The 15,881-nt window shown below is 42.9% G+C and overlaps 2 protein-coding genes across 2 annotated transcripts in view; one reads left to right on the forward strand and one right to left on the reverse strand.

Moving 5' to 3' along the window:
- The window catches only part of LOC108241192 (bone morphogenetic protein 7), a 12,636-nt gene extending 6,719 nt beyond the window's left edge, over positions 1-5,917 (forward strand). The window contains exons 2-7 of the mRNA XM_017425181.3: positions 589-778; positions 3,857-4,005; positions 4,162-4,368; positions 4,449-4,522; positions 4,610-4,720; positions 4,817-5,917. Of these exons, the coding sequence (XP_017280670.1) occupies positions 589-778; positions 3,857-4,005; positions 4,162-4,368; positions 4,449-4,522; positions 4,610-4,720; positions 4,817-4,966 (881 nt within the window). The 3' untranslated portion in view covers positions 4,967-5,917. The remainder of the gene's footprint in view (positions 1-588; positions 779-3,856; positions 4,006-4,161; positions 4,369-4,448; positions 4,523-4,609; positions 4,721-4,816) is intronic.
- Positions 5,918-7,766: 1,849 nt separating this feature from the next.
- LOC108241182 lies at positions 7,767-13,337 on the reverse strand. The gene is made up of 3 exons (XM_017425169.2): positions 13,171-13,337; positions 9,433-10,621; positions 7,767-8,701 (listed from the first exon to the last, which is right to left on the reverse strand). Exons 2-3 carry the CDS (start codon positions 10,489-10,491, stop codon positions 8,363-8,365), a joined length of 1,398 nt encoding a protein of 465 aa, XP_017280658.1. The 5' UTR covers positions 10,492-10,621; positions 13,171-13,337; the 3' UTR covers positions 7,767-8,362.
- Between the last annotated feature and the right edge of the window lie 2,544 nt (positions 13,338-15,881).

The following is a 15,881-nucleotide window of genomic DNA, read 5'->3' on the forward strand; positions in this document are numbered from 1 at the left end:
CGAGGGCGGGCGTGGGGGGGGGGTGGGGGGTGTATTGCAAAATAATCAGGGAGGTGTTGTGGGTGCACACTCATAAAGGCACATATGAATCTGCGCGGTTTTCTGTTCTTTATGGAAGTGAGTTTGTTTAAGTGCACTTGCTGCTGTGGTTTTCCGGGCTGTGCCCTAACGAGCCTTTTCTTGTGGTCAGCACATGTGTGCAGTTTAAACAGGGAGCTAAAGCGAGCCACGAACATGGCTTCATCCCCCTCGCGTTGGCATTTATGGCGGACTTGACCTAAAGAATGTTTAGATCAGTCACTCCGCTCATGGAAAAGAGATTTTTTTTTTTCCTCTATTTCTGACAAAGTGCTTCCAAATTGCGGGCAGAGGAACACACATCAGAGGAAACCTTGAATCAACAACAGTTTTCACAGATATTTGCAACCAGTGACTGGTTTCCCATCTGATTCCACTTAAAATGGTCATTTTCATGTCCCTATAAGTTTTTCCTTTGAGGTTTTGCTGCATCCGTGTGGCAGTCGAGGAGAAAGCTGGGATTCCTCGGATCTGATCGATGATGTCTTCATTTGTCTCTTCTCGTGATAGTCGACCAGGACCAGGAGCTTCTGTTCCAGCCGCTTTTACAAGAGCTGCGGTTCGACGTTTCCCGTATTCCAGAGGGGGAGGTCGTCACAGCAGCAGAGTTCAGGATTTACAAGGATTTCATCCAGGAGCACGCCCAGAATGAAACCTTCAGAGTCAGTGTCTACCAGGTCCTCCAGGAGGCCCCAGACAGGTAAACATGTCTTCCAGTTACTATAAGATTCACTGTGCTGCTCAGTACATTTCAATTTATCACTTCTGTAAACACTGTTCTGTTCAGGGTTTGTTATTTTGTTTTGAACATCTCTGTGTTCAGCTTGAGGCACCATGGCTCACACTTGAACACGTGATATAACTGATACAAACCAACATTTCTCTTTTAGTTTTAGCTGAAATGCTCATATTATTATTAGCTTTAAAAATGAAAGAAACCTGTTGAATCAGCTGCAGCCTGGAATTTAACCCATCCGTTTATGGTAACAAATAGAGATGTTTCAAGAAGAAACCTCCTTCGGCTCTTTTAGTAATATAATAACGCCGGGCTGTGACTGCTGGAGACTAGTCGGCCAATCAAATAGGCAGATTTTTCATTGCAGTCTCGCTGAGTGTTTGCCACCAAGGGACCAAGCAGTCGCCACAGGTCTCATGATGAAACGTTACCATAGCCCTGGCCCGAGGCCAACATGGCCAGGTGAAGTTTGACAGCCTCGCTCGGCAGGTCAAAGGTGCAACAGTGGCAGGTTGACTTCCCCGTGTGATAAACCCCCATGACCTTTACTATGCTCAAGACTAACGTGGACCTATCAGTCTGGAAACGGGGAGCCCGCTGCATTTATACACACCTAAAGACCTCGCCAAGACCCTGCAGAAACCATCCGCATTCTGACTGATTTCTTACATCATGTGAAAAAGGCCTAATGGGCTTTTCAGTGTTTTAGTCCTGGTTTTTGTTCTCCGACCGATGTTGATGTTTGGATGCCATAACTGATTTAAACGTCTTTTTTTTTTAATGACACCTTCCCCCTTAGCATGCCGACACCAAACATTACCTGCTGACATCGGTTCATGAGCAAATTTACCACAAGTAAGTCCAGCGACTTCAGTCCCACCGAGGGGAATCGTTTGTTTTGACACTAATTCACTTAAATCCACCATGTCATCAGCACTGACACTGTTTACACAGACGTTAGCGTTAATCCCAGAAACACAGTCAGAACAGGACCGTCCCCGGGAGACCTGCAATTTTAGCAGAGACGTCACTTTTTCACTCACACACGTAGTTTATTCCTTCATGTTTTTCTTTAAACGGCCTCCAGCTGGGCTTTGTTCACGAAGCTTCTGTTTTGCTTTTTCTTGTGTCAAATCGCCGTGCGCAATTACAGCTGGACCGAGACTCGACATACGATCCGTTTCTCGCTGAAGGTGGGGGAGGTTAGGGGAGAGGCCATTGCTTTATTTCTCCTGACACCCACACAACTGGCCTGCGCTCGAGCTGTCCGATCTACCGATAAAATGTGCTTTTTTATGAAAAACGAATCGTTTAAGCCGCGTTTACACAAACAAAAGATCTAAGAAAATGTTTTGCAGCTAAATAAAAAGCTGCCAGTCCAGGGGAGGAAAAAAAAGAGAGCTTTTGTGCAGTTTCTGTGTTAGCAAAAAAAATGGATGTGTTTTTATAATGTAATAAAGCTTGGTTGGTTGTGAATGCATAAGTTGAAACAAACGGGCAAACACTGAATCATGCTGTGGTTAATGGCATCAATAATTAAAGGCCTGGCATTCGTTAAAGGAATGCATATCGCCCGCCACCTTCCCTGCCAGTGTTTTAGAATAAAAAGATCATCTTGTGACGAGAAATGACAGAGTTAGAGCCGTTTTGGTCAAACATTGTCGATGACGTTTTGCGCGTTCTCGTGCAATATTGTGAGATCTTGCGAGATGTGCTCAGAGTAGGTGTTGGGAATGACTCTCAGCTACTTCCACACCAAGTTTCAGCTCAGTCGCTGTAAAACTGGCAAAGTTATTGTCACTTTTGCGCTTGCTATAGCTGTGGCTGCCATCTTAAATGTGAGGGGACACCAGAATTTAATCAGTTGTCAAAAAAAAAAAAAAGTCCACAGGTTTATGAGATATTTTCCTAATGAACACTTCAGATAAATGAACATACACGGAAAAACCCTTTAGCCTTCTGAGGTTTACGACAGACGAGGAAAGCTACTATAATCTTCATAATCTGAACTTGTTCTAACCTGCTCGATCACTTCATAAAGCCAGGCGACAGGCAGCACTGTTCAGGGCATCGTGGGGTTAATTTACTGTCTGAATCAGACTTAACAGGATGATTCAAAAAGAGAACCTTCACTTCCATAATAAAGGGAGTGATGTGCAGTCAGTAGGTGTTTGATGTGGAGCAGAGGGGCTGATGATGGTGGTCGAGATAAAACCATTGTTATGCACAGACCACACAGACAAGCAGGCTGCAGGACAGGGAGAGAGAGAGACACCTCTGATGTCTCTAAACAGGACGATTGTCTTTGAAATCTGCTGTGAAGAAGATGAGGGGTTTTCTTCGGGAATGTTCTCACAGCAGGACGACTGGTTCAGGGAGTGAACCGTCAGAGAATGTAAAAGCGACAAAAACCGTTGGTTCCGAACTACATTTTTCAATAGCAAAATGCACTACCATTTATCGTTTCTTACAAAACAGAGACAAAGCCAACATTGTTCTTTATTTTACCTTCAGTCTCGTCTTCATTTCTAGGAACTGAACTCAGGTGTTGGACAAATAGCTAGCATTCCGGCGTTCAGCCACAAAGAGTGTCCTGTTGTCTTTTGTGACGTCGTAGTTTTAGACTGTATAAAACAAACACAAATCGAGACATTCGAGGGTCAGATCCGCCGTGGCGGAGTGCTTTTCCAAAACAACATAAAACAACCTGCTTCAAAAGGACCACACATGCGGTTTTGCCATTTTTATCTGACTGAACGGCCATTTAAATCATTTGCTCAACGGCTGAATATTTTCCCAGGCGTACTTCACTCCTTTGTGTTGTGTCCGAACTTTCCAGAGCGCCATTTGTTTCAGTTTCACAAAGGAATGACATCGATTTGTCCTGATTAACAAGATTGTTTGCAACCTGTCATGGCGGACGCTTCATCAACATCACATTTTATGACTGAAAACTTGTAGGAAGTGAGATTTCTGAAGTGGATGCAGCTCACTGACAACTGCTTTGATTGTGCTTCTTAACACAATGAATGTCCTCTCCAGTGAAGTGGAGCTGCTGCTGCTGGATCAGAGAGACGTCTGGGCTTCAGAAGAAGGATGGCTGGTTTTTGACCTGACTGCTACAAGCACCCTCTGGCAGCTCCGCCCTGAACAGAACCTCGGTCTGCACCTGATCGTCGAGGACAGCCGTGGTGAGTAACAACTTTTATAATTAAACCTTTAACTGTGAAGTTTTATTGAAAACGCCTGAGTTACTGTTACTAAAGTCGTGCATAAAGGAATCAATGGTTTTGTTGTGTTTGTCACCACAAAGTCAAAGGTTTATTTCCCTCTGCCTCCCTCTGCAGGCCAGAGGAGGAATCCCCGGCTGGCCGGCCTGGTGACGGGAGGCGAGCCAAAGGAGAAGCAGACCTTCCTCGTCGTCTTCTTCAAAGCCAACGGGGTGCGGTTCCGCAGTGCCCGATCAGCTCACGGCCAAAAAGGCCGCCAGTCTAACCGCTCCAAACCCCAGAGGACTGCCCAAGATGCAGCGAAGGCAGCAGAAGCTGCAACAAGTACTGAAACCTTTCGAAAGATAGAGCCAAAATGTCTGCAGGAACTTTTACCCATAATCTTTTGTGTTTGCACGTTTCAGATAACCTCAAATTCTCCAAGGAGGGGTGTAAGAAGCATGAGCTGTATGTGAGCTTCAGAGATTTGGGATGGCAGGTACGCAGCTCACACTTCATCAGACTTTACATTTGTTCAGAAGTGACTCTTTTACTGATGCCGAGCTTGTGGTTTTCCTCTGATCAGGACTGGATTATAGCACCAGAGGGCTATGCTGCATTTTACTGCGAGGGAGAGTGCGCTTTCCCTCTGAACTCGTACATGAACGCCACCAATCACGCCATCGTGCAGACTCTGGTAAGCCCCGAACAGTCCCCCGACACGGCTGGTACATTTTCCACTGCAGCCTCCACATCCTCTGAAGCTTTATTTGCACTTTCTCTCCAACCTCAGGTGCACTTCATCAACCCCGGCACGGTTCCCAAGCCCTGCTGCGCCCCCACGCAGCTCCACGGCATCTCGGTGCTGTACTTCGACGACAGCTCCAACGTCATCCTGAAGAAGTACCGCAACATGGTGGTCCGAGCCTGCGGCTGCCACTGACTGCCGGACAATGGGCGGCGAGACGAAGGCAAAGTGGGGATGATGTGCTGTCGGGTCACCAGGGAGATTTTTCTACCGAGTTTTAATCTGAGGGTGATTTTTTTCTTTTTTGTTTGTTTTTTTGATCAGGAGCTAAAGGGCCTAAACCACTATTACAGCCCAGTCTGGACTAAAATAAACTTTGAAAAGACTTGGGATAGTGTGGAAGTTTCTTCACAAGCTCAAACAAAACAGTTATTGCTAATAGAAAATTAAAAAAAAAAGAAAGTGACAAAAAAAAATATGTCTGCAGAGATAATGCCATGTAAGATATTTCCAGTGTGGTAAGATTTCACGTAAGCCTTCGGGGCTCCATCTTCTTGGTACGTTTTGGGGTTTGTGAACATCTGGAGGATTCAGGTCAGGTGTGAAACATCTGGCAGATGACATATTGTCAGCATCATGAGGCGCTCCATCACCTCCACGACAAACCCAAGCTGCAGGATGAGTGCTGCCATGTTATCTTATAAAATTAACAGGGGAAAAAAAGGTGAAACATGTCATTTTTTATTCACAATAATGTCATCAACAATGGCTTTTTAAATCCCCTCTGGTTCCTAAATTTGTGCTTCATAGGTTGACTGTTCTGTGTGCTTAACTCAGCTTTTAAAATATATTTATTTTTGTAACTTTTTTCTAAAATAAACTAATGACCCAATCTGTGAGTGCAGTACTTTTAGTTGCTTTTCTCCCCCAGACTTTTATGACTTCATTCTTTCAGGAATATTGTGTTACTTTGGTTTATAAACACAAAGTGTTTGTGTTGCCAATTGTCCAAAAAAAAAATCCAGAGACTCCAAATTTATTTGCTCTTTTGAAAAAGCTTAGTCCTGCCTAAAAATGTGCAATATTTAAATATATTGTCACAATTCTCAGTTTCAGATTGTGAGAATCAATTTTATTGTTTTAAGGCAGCATCTAAATGGCATGGAGACATGCCTCTGATGTGTCGTGAAAACCCCTAACCATGTATATTTTTCTACACCTAAACTGAAATATTTACACGTCGATAATCAGTTCAACCCAGCCACATGTTTTTAACTCCTAACCCTGAGCCAAGTGAGAGTGGAGTAGGAAAGCAAGAAAATACGTCATAATCATAATAATGTGATTGGTTCCAAATTTGGCTTTCTAGAATGGTAGCTGGTGGCTGATTGTCTTGTTGGCGTTTCTAGTAAAATTGAGAAGGATCAAGTGTTGAGATGGATATACTAAGTACCTGAACATCTACGCCAGTGGTCTCCAATCCTGGTCCTCAAGTGCCACTATCCTGCATGTTTTACTTGTTCCTCTGCTCCAAAACACCTTCTTCTTCTTCTTCTTTTGATTCTTATTGGCGGCTGGCATCCAACTTAAGGTGCATTTACCGCCACCTACCAGACTGGAGTGTGGTCATCAGAGATCTCAGAGGGAATTTAACGCACCTCAATGATGTATAGGATGTGCAAATCTCCAAAACACCTGATTTGAATCAGTGGGTGATTAACAGGCTTCTGCAGAACATGAAGAGGTGATTTAACCACTGAATCAGGTGTGTTGGAGCAGGGAAACAAGTAAAACATGCAGGATAGTGGCCCTTGAGGGCCAGGATTGGAGACCCCTGATCTACGCCTTCATGAGGCAGGACAATGAATGATATCATCATCATGCAACAAGAAAAAAACTTTACACCTGCTCTGAGAAAGCACAAGAAATGATGTAGTTATATAGTTTCTAAAGTGAGAGTTCAGATCTTTCTTTGGAAAGGTAATGAACAATTAATATCTTACCTGTTGTGGATAGTTTTGAATGACCTCACTTTGAAGAAATAAGTTTAATGACATACATGATAAATGGACACAAGACCAGAAGCTGGAGCCAGAAGCTGGAGTCAGAAAAGACGAGCTCCCCCTAGTGTCTGGCTGCGGCACAACAAGTCTCATCCCTCCATGTAAACGAATGGGATGTTTTCCTATCTAAAAAAAAATTAAAAACACTTTTTTTCAGGTGCTAATTTGTAATTTTACCTAGCTCTTACCTTGTTGCTGCATGCTCGAACATGCATTTTAAAAAGTACCTTTAGTTTCAGTGAGTTATTTGAGGCTTAAAAAGGTTTTAAACTGTGATTGACAGTGTGACAGTCTGTTAGCGAGATGGGAGGCTGTGTAGGCGGCGGGACTTTTGCGTTGAGGGGGTAGTCCCAAATCCCTAGTGTGCAGTCTTTGGCACCAAAAAAATACAACATGGCAGCACACCGAGAAAAATGACATTTAGGCTTCAGTTTTGAACAGTGGAAGTAAATGGAGTTATTTCATCTATCTTTATTGATGTTGATGATTCTGACAGGATTGATGAGCTAATGGCTAGTCCAAACAAGGCCAAGAGTGCCATAGAGGTTCATGTTTGAAAAAGCTATTTTTTAAATCTACCATCAGCTCAACTGAGGTCATTTGAAGAGCTATTTACAACAGGTAAGATGTTAATTGTTTATAACTTTTACATTTCAGAAGATTTAATCCATCAATTTTATTGTGAAACTGAAAATGTTTTAACTGTGTATTTTTAATATAGTTTGTTGTAAGTTAAACTTGTTGTTATTGAATCTAGTTTATATTTTCCCCAGGAGTAAAAACTCCTTTTTTGTGTACAAATTTAAAGCACTTTGATGGAAATGCTGCTCAGGGACATGATACCTTAAATCCCATAATCCGACTTTTAGTTTCATCCCAAAAACTGAAACTGAAGTTTGTTTCAAGTTCTGCTTAAAAGATAAAAAAACCCAAACGGTCTCACTTGTATTTAGTGAGATAAAATCACAGTCCACACAGATGATCACAGATCTTTGTAAAAAGAGGTAGAAGCCTAAAATTAAAGCTTACTGTAAAATACAATTTCTTTCTTCAACTTTGGAAATAAAAGTTTGCCATCACAAATAACTCTTACGTAATATAGAGCAGAAGAGAGCTAACTTTAAATGCTGTGAAAAGACCTGAGGCAGTATTTTATGTGCTTTGTAAGAAACATAAACTGATATAGTCACAACTGCAAAAAGCCACATGAGCATTTTTAAAGCTACAATGCAAACATTAAACACTAAACCGTAAACTAATCCCCATAAAAGTCACTGAAGCAGCCCCCTGTGGCAACATCAGTTTACACTTTGGTTCTCCAGTTTCTCGCAACAATTTTATACATCCCATTACCCTGAGAAGTCAGCTCGTAGCTTTTCTCTTTAACTGAGACTTATTTAGATGCAAATCAAAATGACAGTGAACCACAAAAGCATGACTGAGGAGGTAGAGAGACAGCATATATAAGCTGTTTACAGCACAGTTTAGAACTGCTAACTACATATGGAAAGGCCCCTGAAGTCCCGGCTCAGGGGGCTGAACAGTGTCTCCTGCGGACGGGCTCTGGCCCCGTTTTCCGCCCCTCTGCGAGCAGCTTCAGCTCGAGGGGAATCCGGCTGCACAGGGCAGTTTGAGACTCCAGGGGTCCACGTCCATCCTCTGACTTCTTGGGTGAGGCTTTTGGTCCCGGGGAGGCCGACGGTGGAGACCCTGGAGCTGAGACGGGTGTGAGGGCCAAGCAGACGTCTCCTGCACTGAGCTGGCGGCACTGCAGGCCACAGAGGCGGGCAGTCCTCTGGGGGCTGCAGGAGGACCAGCCCTGCCCGCGCACGAAGAACGGGTACTCCACGTACACGTCCACCAGCTCCTGGAGGAGAGAAAAACACATGGGGGGTGAGACACAAAGAAACATCTTACTAACATTAAAGCGTTATTCTAATCAGCTGCATTTAATGTTTTCTTGTTTATAGTTTCCTTCGTATATTTCATGGAATCTAACTTCTTCCGCATACTTACAACAATTTTATTTTTATATGTTATAACGTTCAGGTCATTCAGGTCATTACAGCTATGACTTTTGTTTTGTTGTAACTTTTATATTTTTTTTGAAATTTTTACCTTTATTTACTTCTTTCTTCAAAGAAATGAATGAAAAACTCTTCAAGTCCTCCTGATTTTTGAAACCTTCAGTGTCATTGCTTCATTTCTAGCTTTTATCTACTGTTCTGCTGGTTACAGCTTTTTTTTAACATTCAGCTTTTAGCTGCTATTTAGCTAATTTTGCCTTTAGCTTAACAATCCAGTTTCAGCTTGTCTAACAAATTTTTGAAAAGTCATTCAGCATTCAGTATTTACACTGCATTTCAAAGGGAAATGAGGTTAATTTTGCTTAAAGATAATTTTACAAATAAAGTCATAAAACAGGTTAATGTTTTTCATACGTACACCAATACTACTGTGCTGTTTATGTTCATTTACAGGCGTTTAGAAGCATCAAGATATTTATGACTCATCTCTGACTCTCTGGAAAAGGGTTATTTACAGCTACTTGTACGAGAGCTGCTGTGAATAATTGCACCACGGAGAGATTCCCTTCACCTGGGTCTGCTGATCGTGAAGCAGGATGAGGAGGCGGGAGATGGAGGAGGAGGAGGAGGAGGCTGAGGAGGAGGCTGAGGCTGAGGGCCAGATGCTCTGCACCGTGCAGCAGCTCAGACGCAGGTCCGGACACGCCATCGAGCCCAGCAGAAAGTCCTCTGTTTGCAGGTGCTCCACCCGTCTCAGCCGTCCGTCTTCGAGCTCAATCAGAGAACCGGCCACGAAGTGGGGAAGAAGCCAGGGGAAGCGGTTAGGAGAGGTAGAGGAAGAAGGAGCATGCTTGGAGGAAGGGACAGCCGGAGATCTTGACTTGTTTTCAGTCGTGGAGGTGCATGTGCCATTTAAGTTATTAGGGGAAACTCTGATGAGGGACTGTCCGGACACAGAGACAGCTTTTACTGATTTGTGTAATGAATCGTGCTGTAAGGTGGCGTCCTGATGTGTAGCGTGAGGTAGGTACGTACTTCTGTTTTCAGCCTTGGATAAATGCTCAGTTTTTCTGTCTCCTCTTCTCACATACGGCCCTTTATGGCTGCTATACCCATGCCTCTCTGGATTTAAACTCTTGTCTTTTAATGTCTTGAGTTTGTCCCAGCCTCCACCCCCTCTGTGGAAACCCTCAGGTGCCAGGGAGCCAGCACTGAATCTGGAGCCGTAGTGTGGATGGCCTGGCTGCAGCGCACGTGTTCCAGATAAGTGGTTTAGTTGTTGGTAATGGAGGGAGAACTCCCATCCAGGAGGGAGAGGATTGAAGTCTCCCCACTCTGTCCATCCAGGGTGCTCTCTGAAAGCAGAGCGGATGTGCTGTTTGGGCCTCGTGGGGGTCTGGATCTGCATCCAGGGCTGGTAGAGGGCAGGAGCCCGCCTTGGCACAGGCCGGAACAAGCCCGCGGGTTTGGTCTTGAACTCACCGTGGCTCTTGTATGGGTACGGAGCCTTGAAATTGGCAGCATCACATTGTTGCTGCTGGTGCCGCGGTGAGCTCCATCTTTGGTCTCTCTTTTTGAACGGGAGGCTGTCCCTGTCTGGGACCAGAGCTGGGTTTGTTGTGAAGCTCATTGCCTCACGCTGCCTGTCACTCACACCTGCACTGCATGGCCTCCCGTAGACGAAGAGGTGGTTTTAAGATCATGTATCACAGTCTCCATTAGTCTCTTGGCAACTGTGGCAAACCCAAGGTCATCATGATCTGAGCAGCAGAAGAAGCAAATATCAGTGCATTAGATTAGGTGTCGAGTCATTGATTTTAACAAAATGAGAGCTAACACTTTTAAGTATTTTAATTTTTCACATTAGGACACAAAAGTCATCTCATGCTTACCAAGTCTCAGGAATCTCAACAACTATTCAAGACAAATTATTCAGAACTACAAGCCAAAATGCAGTGAGTTTGAAAAATTAAATGCACCCTCCCTGTTTTCATAAAAATGAAGAGTGCAATTAAAAGCACTGGTTAAGCAATCATCAGTGAGTGTAACCACTTGCATAAAAACAGTCACAGGAGTGAGTTCATACAATGCCAGGAAAGTCATCAGCTGGAATCTTTGAGAAATAATTGTTGTTGCGCATCAGTCATGAAACTATTTCCAAAACATTTAGAGGTTTTCACACTACAGCGAGAAAAGAAAATACCCACAAGTGGAAAACACTGACAATAGTTGCCACTCGTTAAATTAATAGAGTTAGAAACCAACTAAATACGTATGTTTTTTATGAAAAGTTCCCAGAAAACAAAAAAACTTTTTTTTTTTCTTTCTAAAAAGAGCACCGCAGCAGCACAACTTAGGTTTGCAGTTACAGCCAAACAAACTATAAGAGTTACACAAAGATATCGATTGGACTGATGATTTCACAGTTTGGCTATATTTCTCAACATAAACGCCTCGTGTCAAACACGGTGGTAGAGGGCTCATGATTTGGGGTTGTATGGCAGCTACAGGACCTGGGCACCCGGTAGTCTTTGAGTCGACCATAATCTCCAAACCAAAGCGTCTTTGAGTCAAATGTGAAGATATTTCTAACAGCTGAAGCTTGGACCAAACTGGGAATTGGGTCAAGGAACGACCCAATGAACCCAAGCTAACAGGCAAATTGACAACAGAATAGTGACAGAAATAAAAAGACAGGAAGGGGGTTTAATGGCCTCCATCTGACTGAAATGGCAGGCCTACAGACATGAACTGAAGCGTGACTAAAACTTTGATGATTTGTTGATAACAAGGATGGTACAAAACTAGTTACAAACAATGGGAATGACTAATAAGATGTAAAAAAAAAAACCTACATCAAGTTAATACTGCTCACAGTAGTTCTGCAAACAACCTAATCACGAGGCATACATAGTTATTTCTCACTTTACTTATGCTTTTCTTTGAAAAGTAAAAAAGGGCAATATTATGACATGATTTGTTGTTTTTCTGAGGTTGTGCGTCTCTCATGTGAAGACCTGGTTAGGGACCATATGATTTAACAAACCCTCCAGATAAATTAAACTTTAGAACTGAAAGAGGACGTATTTTTCACTGTGACAGCCGCATCTTTGTTATTTTCCTTCCCATCAAGATTTTGACACGTTTTGCTTTTCCCTCTGAAAGCCTTACAGTGGTTTAGATCGCCGCCTGCAAACATCCCCTCCACATCCGAACAATAACTCCACCATCAGCTTCAAATTACAGCTTTCCAACCACCTTTAGCTATGCTGACAGTTTTTGATGAACATCTACCAACTTCTTTGTAAAAAAAAAAAAAAACAGAAAAAAGGTTGCCATGGTAACAAAGTGCTACGTGGTTGTTGAAGGAATGAGTGTGGTGAGAACAAGGCAGGGTAAAATGTTGGTGGTGGGTGTAAAGTTAGAGGTCAGATTTGAGCATTTTTATTTTCACATCCCTTGAGGTTAGTAAGTGAGGACTTCCAGTGAAGTTATTGCTGCAACAGTTTCCACCAGAAAAGCACGTCAGACTGCGTGAGTTAAGGAAGGGCACAAGGGAAGACACGACAGACCCGTTAAAACCCCTCACATACACACAGCCGCTTCACTGAGGCGGGATGAATTTTAGCACCTTGTGGTCAGACCCACAGCCGAGTCTGAACCTTTTTTTTCTTTTTCTTTCTTTCTTTTACGCAAAGTTATGCAAGTGAGAATTTACAGCCTGTCATTACATCATCCTATCTGAGCATCGGACCTCTGACTGGACGTCTTTCACAACCAGGTCTGACGTGCCTCTGATATCAGCTCGTTTAGATATTTCTGTGTGAGAAGCCTTCATGGCACCATCGCAAAGTATTTGTCAGCTGAATGCCTGCAGTTTGAATGTAAATAAATTCAAATGGCGTTGCCGTGCGGGCACTCACTGCACAGGTATGGTGAGATCATGACTCAAACGGGCCTGTGATGTAAGGCTCTGCCAGCCTCGGTGACCATAAGAGGTGATCACTGTCACTACACAGGCTGCTTATCTAAGGAAATGACATGTAAACACAACAGTGTTATAGCAATCGAGTTATTGATAATCCGCTCCGAGGTCAGGATTATTTGCATATCAGTAGTGACAATATTGCACTCGGTCAGTTTGATGTTTCTTCCTGCCGAGCCGTAAAGCCATAAAACTAAGTTAAGTCAGAGGTCCTCGGAAATGCATTCAGAGCTTCTGCCACCTCCAGTCGAGAAAAAAAGGATACGATAATATTTCCATGAATTCAAAAATAAAACATAAAAAAGATCAGCTGGTTTTACTTACATGTCCCTTCTCTCTGCTCCTTCCCTCCTTCTTCATTCACCCATCGATGTCCCCAGCATGACGGCACACCTGTGCGACTCGTGTCATCCTGCAGGTGAGAAAGCAGAGCAGAATGAAGAGAGGCATCCAGACAAGCTCGACACTATCAGACACACACACACACACTCCTCCTTCTCTCCTCTCCTCAGTTCTCTCTCTCTCTCTCTCTCTCTTTCCTCCTACTCGCTTTTACATTTTACACTCCCACTCTGCTTCAGTCGGTCCTGTTAACCTTTTTTCAGACAGATTCTCCTCCTCTACCTCTCGTTTTCTCGTTGCTTTCTCCCTCGCTCAGTCTGCTGTGTCTGAACTTGTTCACCCTGTGTTTTGCAGCTGAGAGCCACTCTCAAGCCTTCCTCTTGTATTTGTAATCAACCTCCCGTTCCTCAGTCCGTGTTCCACACTCCACAGCTCTCTGCTCCTGGGTGTATAATTAGAGACGAGAGTGACGGTAGGCGTATGACTGCCTGATGGCTTGGCGCCGGGCCCTGCTCAGAGAGCTCGGACATGCACGAGCCAGCAAACCAACACACGTATAAAATCTGACTCTTAGTTTCTGCTGTTTTATATTTATATATATACATATCTGTGGGCAGATTAAAACTCTGAGATTGCTTTCAGTCGGCTTTTGACGGTATATTCAAAGGTCAGCATCAAGCAGTGATGCCAAAACCTGCTGCAGAAAAAAAAAGCAGGCCTTTTATGTTTGTGTAAGAAACATCCTCGGTTGTTTTATCTCGCAGAAAATAAGAAGAAGAAGAAGAAAAAAAAAAGAGGACATGGCTTTTGCTCCAGCACAGCAGCCTTGGTCTCAGCTATTGATTTTGCAGGGCCTCAGCAGGTGAACCCCCAGTGATGAGAAAGCCTACGCATGATTTATTATGTGGTGAAGAGGATTTCTCACTTTGACTCACATCATGCTTCCTCTGCCCACTCTCTCTCTCTCTCTCTCTCTCTCTCTCTCTCTCTCTCTCTCTCTCTCTCTCTCCATATTTCTTCTGTACTGATAAACACACACACAAACACACCAGTGAAGCGTCAGCGTATGGTAAATGGTTGCATTGCATGCCTTCGTCACCATTAGCATATTCAGGCTAAACCACAGCAACCAGTGACATTTACAAAGACTGTGTTTTTATTGATAGTGTAAGGTTTAAAAATGAAGTTAATTCATGTATTTTAAGGTTAATTAGTATAGAGGAAACTTGGAGGTAATTATTTTCATTTATGGTCCAAATGATTGTTTACATATTTACATGTTTGACAGCATAGTTAAAAGTGTTGAAAGTAGTAAACTGAATCTGCTTTGTGCTTTACTTTACTTCTTGGTCAGATTGGGGAGATGTGACATTAACACCCGACAGTGTTGTGTTGTGTTGTGAGGAGGCTGGGGTGTGGAGGTCGGTCGAAGTGCTGTTAATAAAGCAATCTGTTTGCATCCTGCTCATCATTTTTATCTGGAGTGATCTAACCACCACACAACGAACTCGCCAGTGAGTGACTCCCACCACTTCCCAACTGCTGCAAGTACAGCTTGTATTTGCAGTTTCACTTCGCAGGCTGGCACAGACAGTTTCGGTGGTGAATTTTTTTCCATGCACAGGTTGGCAAGGACTTAAATAATTGAAAATGAAAACAACAGCTCGCACTTCTCTGTGCGCGTCTAGACGCGCGCCCTGTGATTGTGGCCGCACAACAAACAGTGCAGTGACTCACCTCTTTCTTCTCCTGCAAGTCACTGAAATGAAACACTTTGTCAGAAGCCTACTTAAACAACAACAACAACAACAAAATCAATGTTTTGGAGAACACCCACCCCCCTGAAAAGACAATGATGTAATGCAGCTCTGGAGGTTTCTGCCTTTAAGTGTTGTGTGATGAGTGAGTCCTGGTCAAAACTGATGCTGGTCATCCACTAGATGGGGTCAGAAACACACAATTCATCCTCAGTTTTACAATTTTCCTTTTTTCTGATTGCTTAGACACAATTTAGAAAATTATTTCTTAGTACAACCCCACGCCCAGTTAGCAGAACGGCCCAGATCTTTAGCAAAATGAAACACTTTTGTAACAATATTCACGAATTTATAAAAACATTGCTGCCATATCAAACACATTTTTCATATGATCTGATTCTAAGCCTAAAACACTCTGAGCTGTTTTCCTTTCCTCATGATTACAGTACGTAAAGACTACAGAGAAAGTATAAAAATAAATTCACCACGAAGGACTACACAAAACCAAAGCTACAGATTAGAGAAATAATTCACTTCTTATTCTGAACTCAAGTCAGTCGACATGGAAGTTGTTTCTAATTGTGGAAAAATCTTTTCTTTAGCGAGTAAGCAACCAGAAAAACCCATATTGTTAATTTTCTGACCGATTTTCTTTATACTGTTTCACTGTTTCTCAGAATATATTGAAAACTATTAAATAAAAATTGATAACATTAGAGAAACCTTTCATAACACACTCCATATTTATACTACAAAAATATTTCAAATTGACGTACTTGTTTATGCTTATAATTTTAGCTTTCATTCAAAAATGCTAAAACACCAGTCACACTTTTATTTAGAAAGACTTTTAAAGTCCTAGCTTTGTTTAGAAAGTTAGTTCTGTCATGGTTCCAGGAAACAACAAGAGGATCTGAGCGCAGCAGAGGTAGCAAA

The sequence above is a fragment of the Kryptolebias marmoratus genome, linkage group LG4, assembly GCF_001649575.2.
Source record: "Kryptolebias marmoratus isolate JLee-2015 linkage group LG4, ASM164957v2, whole genome shotgun sequence".
In the NCBI taxonomy this organism is placed as follows: domain Eukaryota; kingdom Metazoa; phylum Chordata; class Actinopteri; order Cyprinodontiformes; family Rivulidae; genus Kryptolebias; species Kryptolebias marmoratus.

Bases quoted from the DNA above. Each gene is read 5' to 3' on its own strand.
- LOC108241182 (XM_017425169.2), bottom strand. From the start codon at position 10,491: ATGAGCTTCACAACAAACCCAGCTCTGGTCCCAGACAGGGACAGCCTC. The intron at 8,702-9,432 runs GTGAAGGGAATC...TCTCTCCTCCAG, and splicing joins TTCACGATCAGCAGACCCAG to GAGCTGGTGGACGTGTACGT.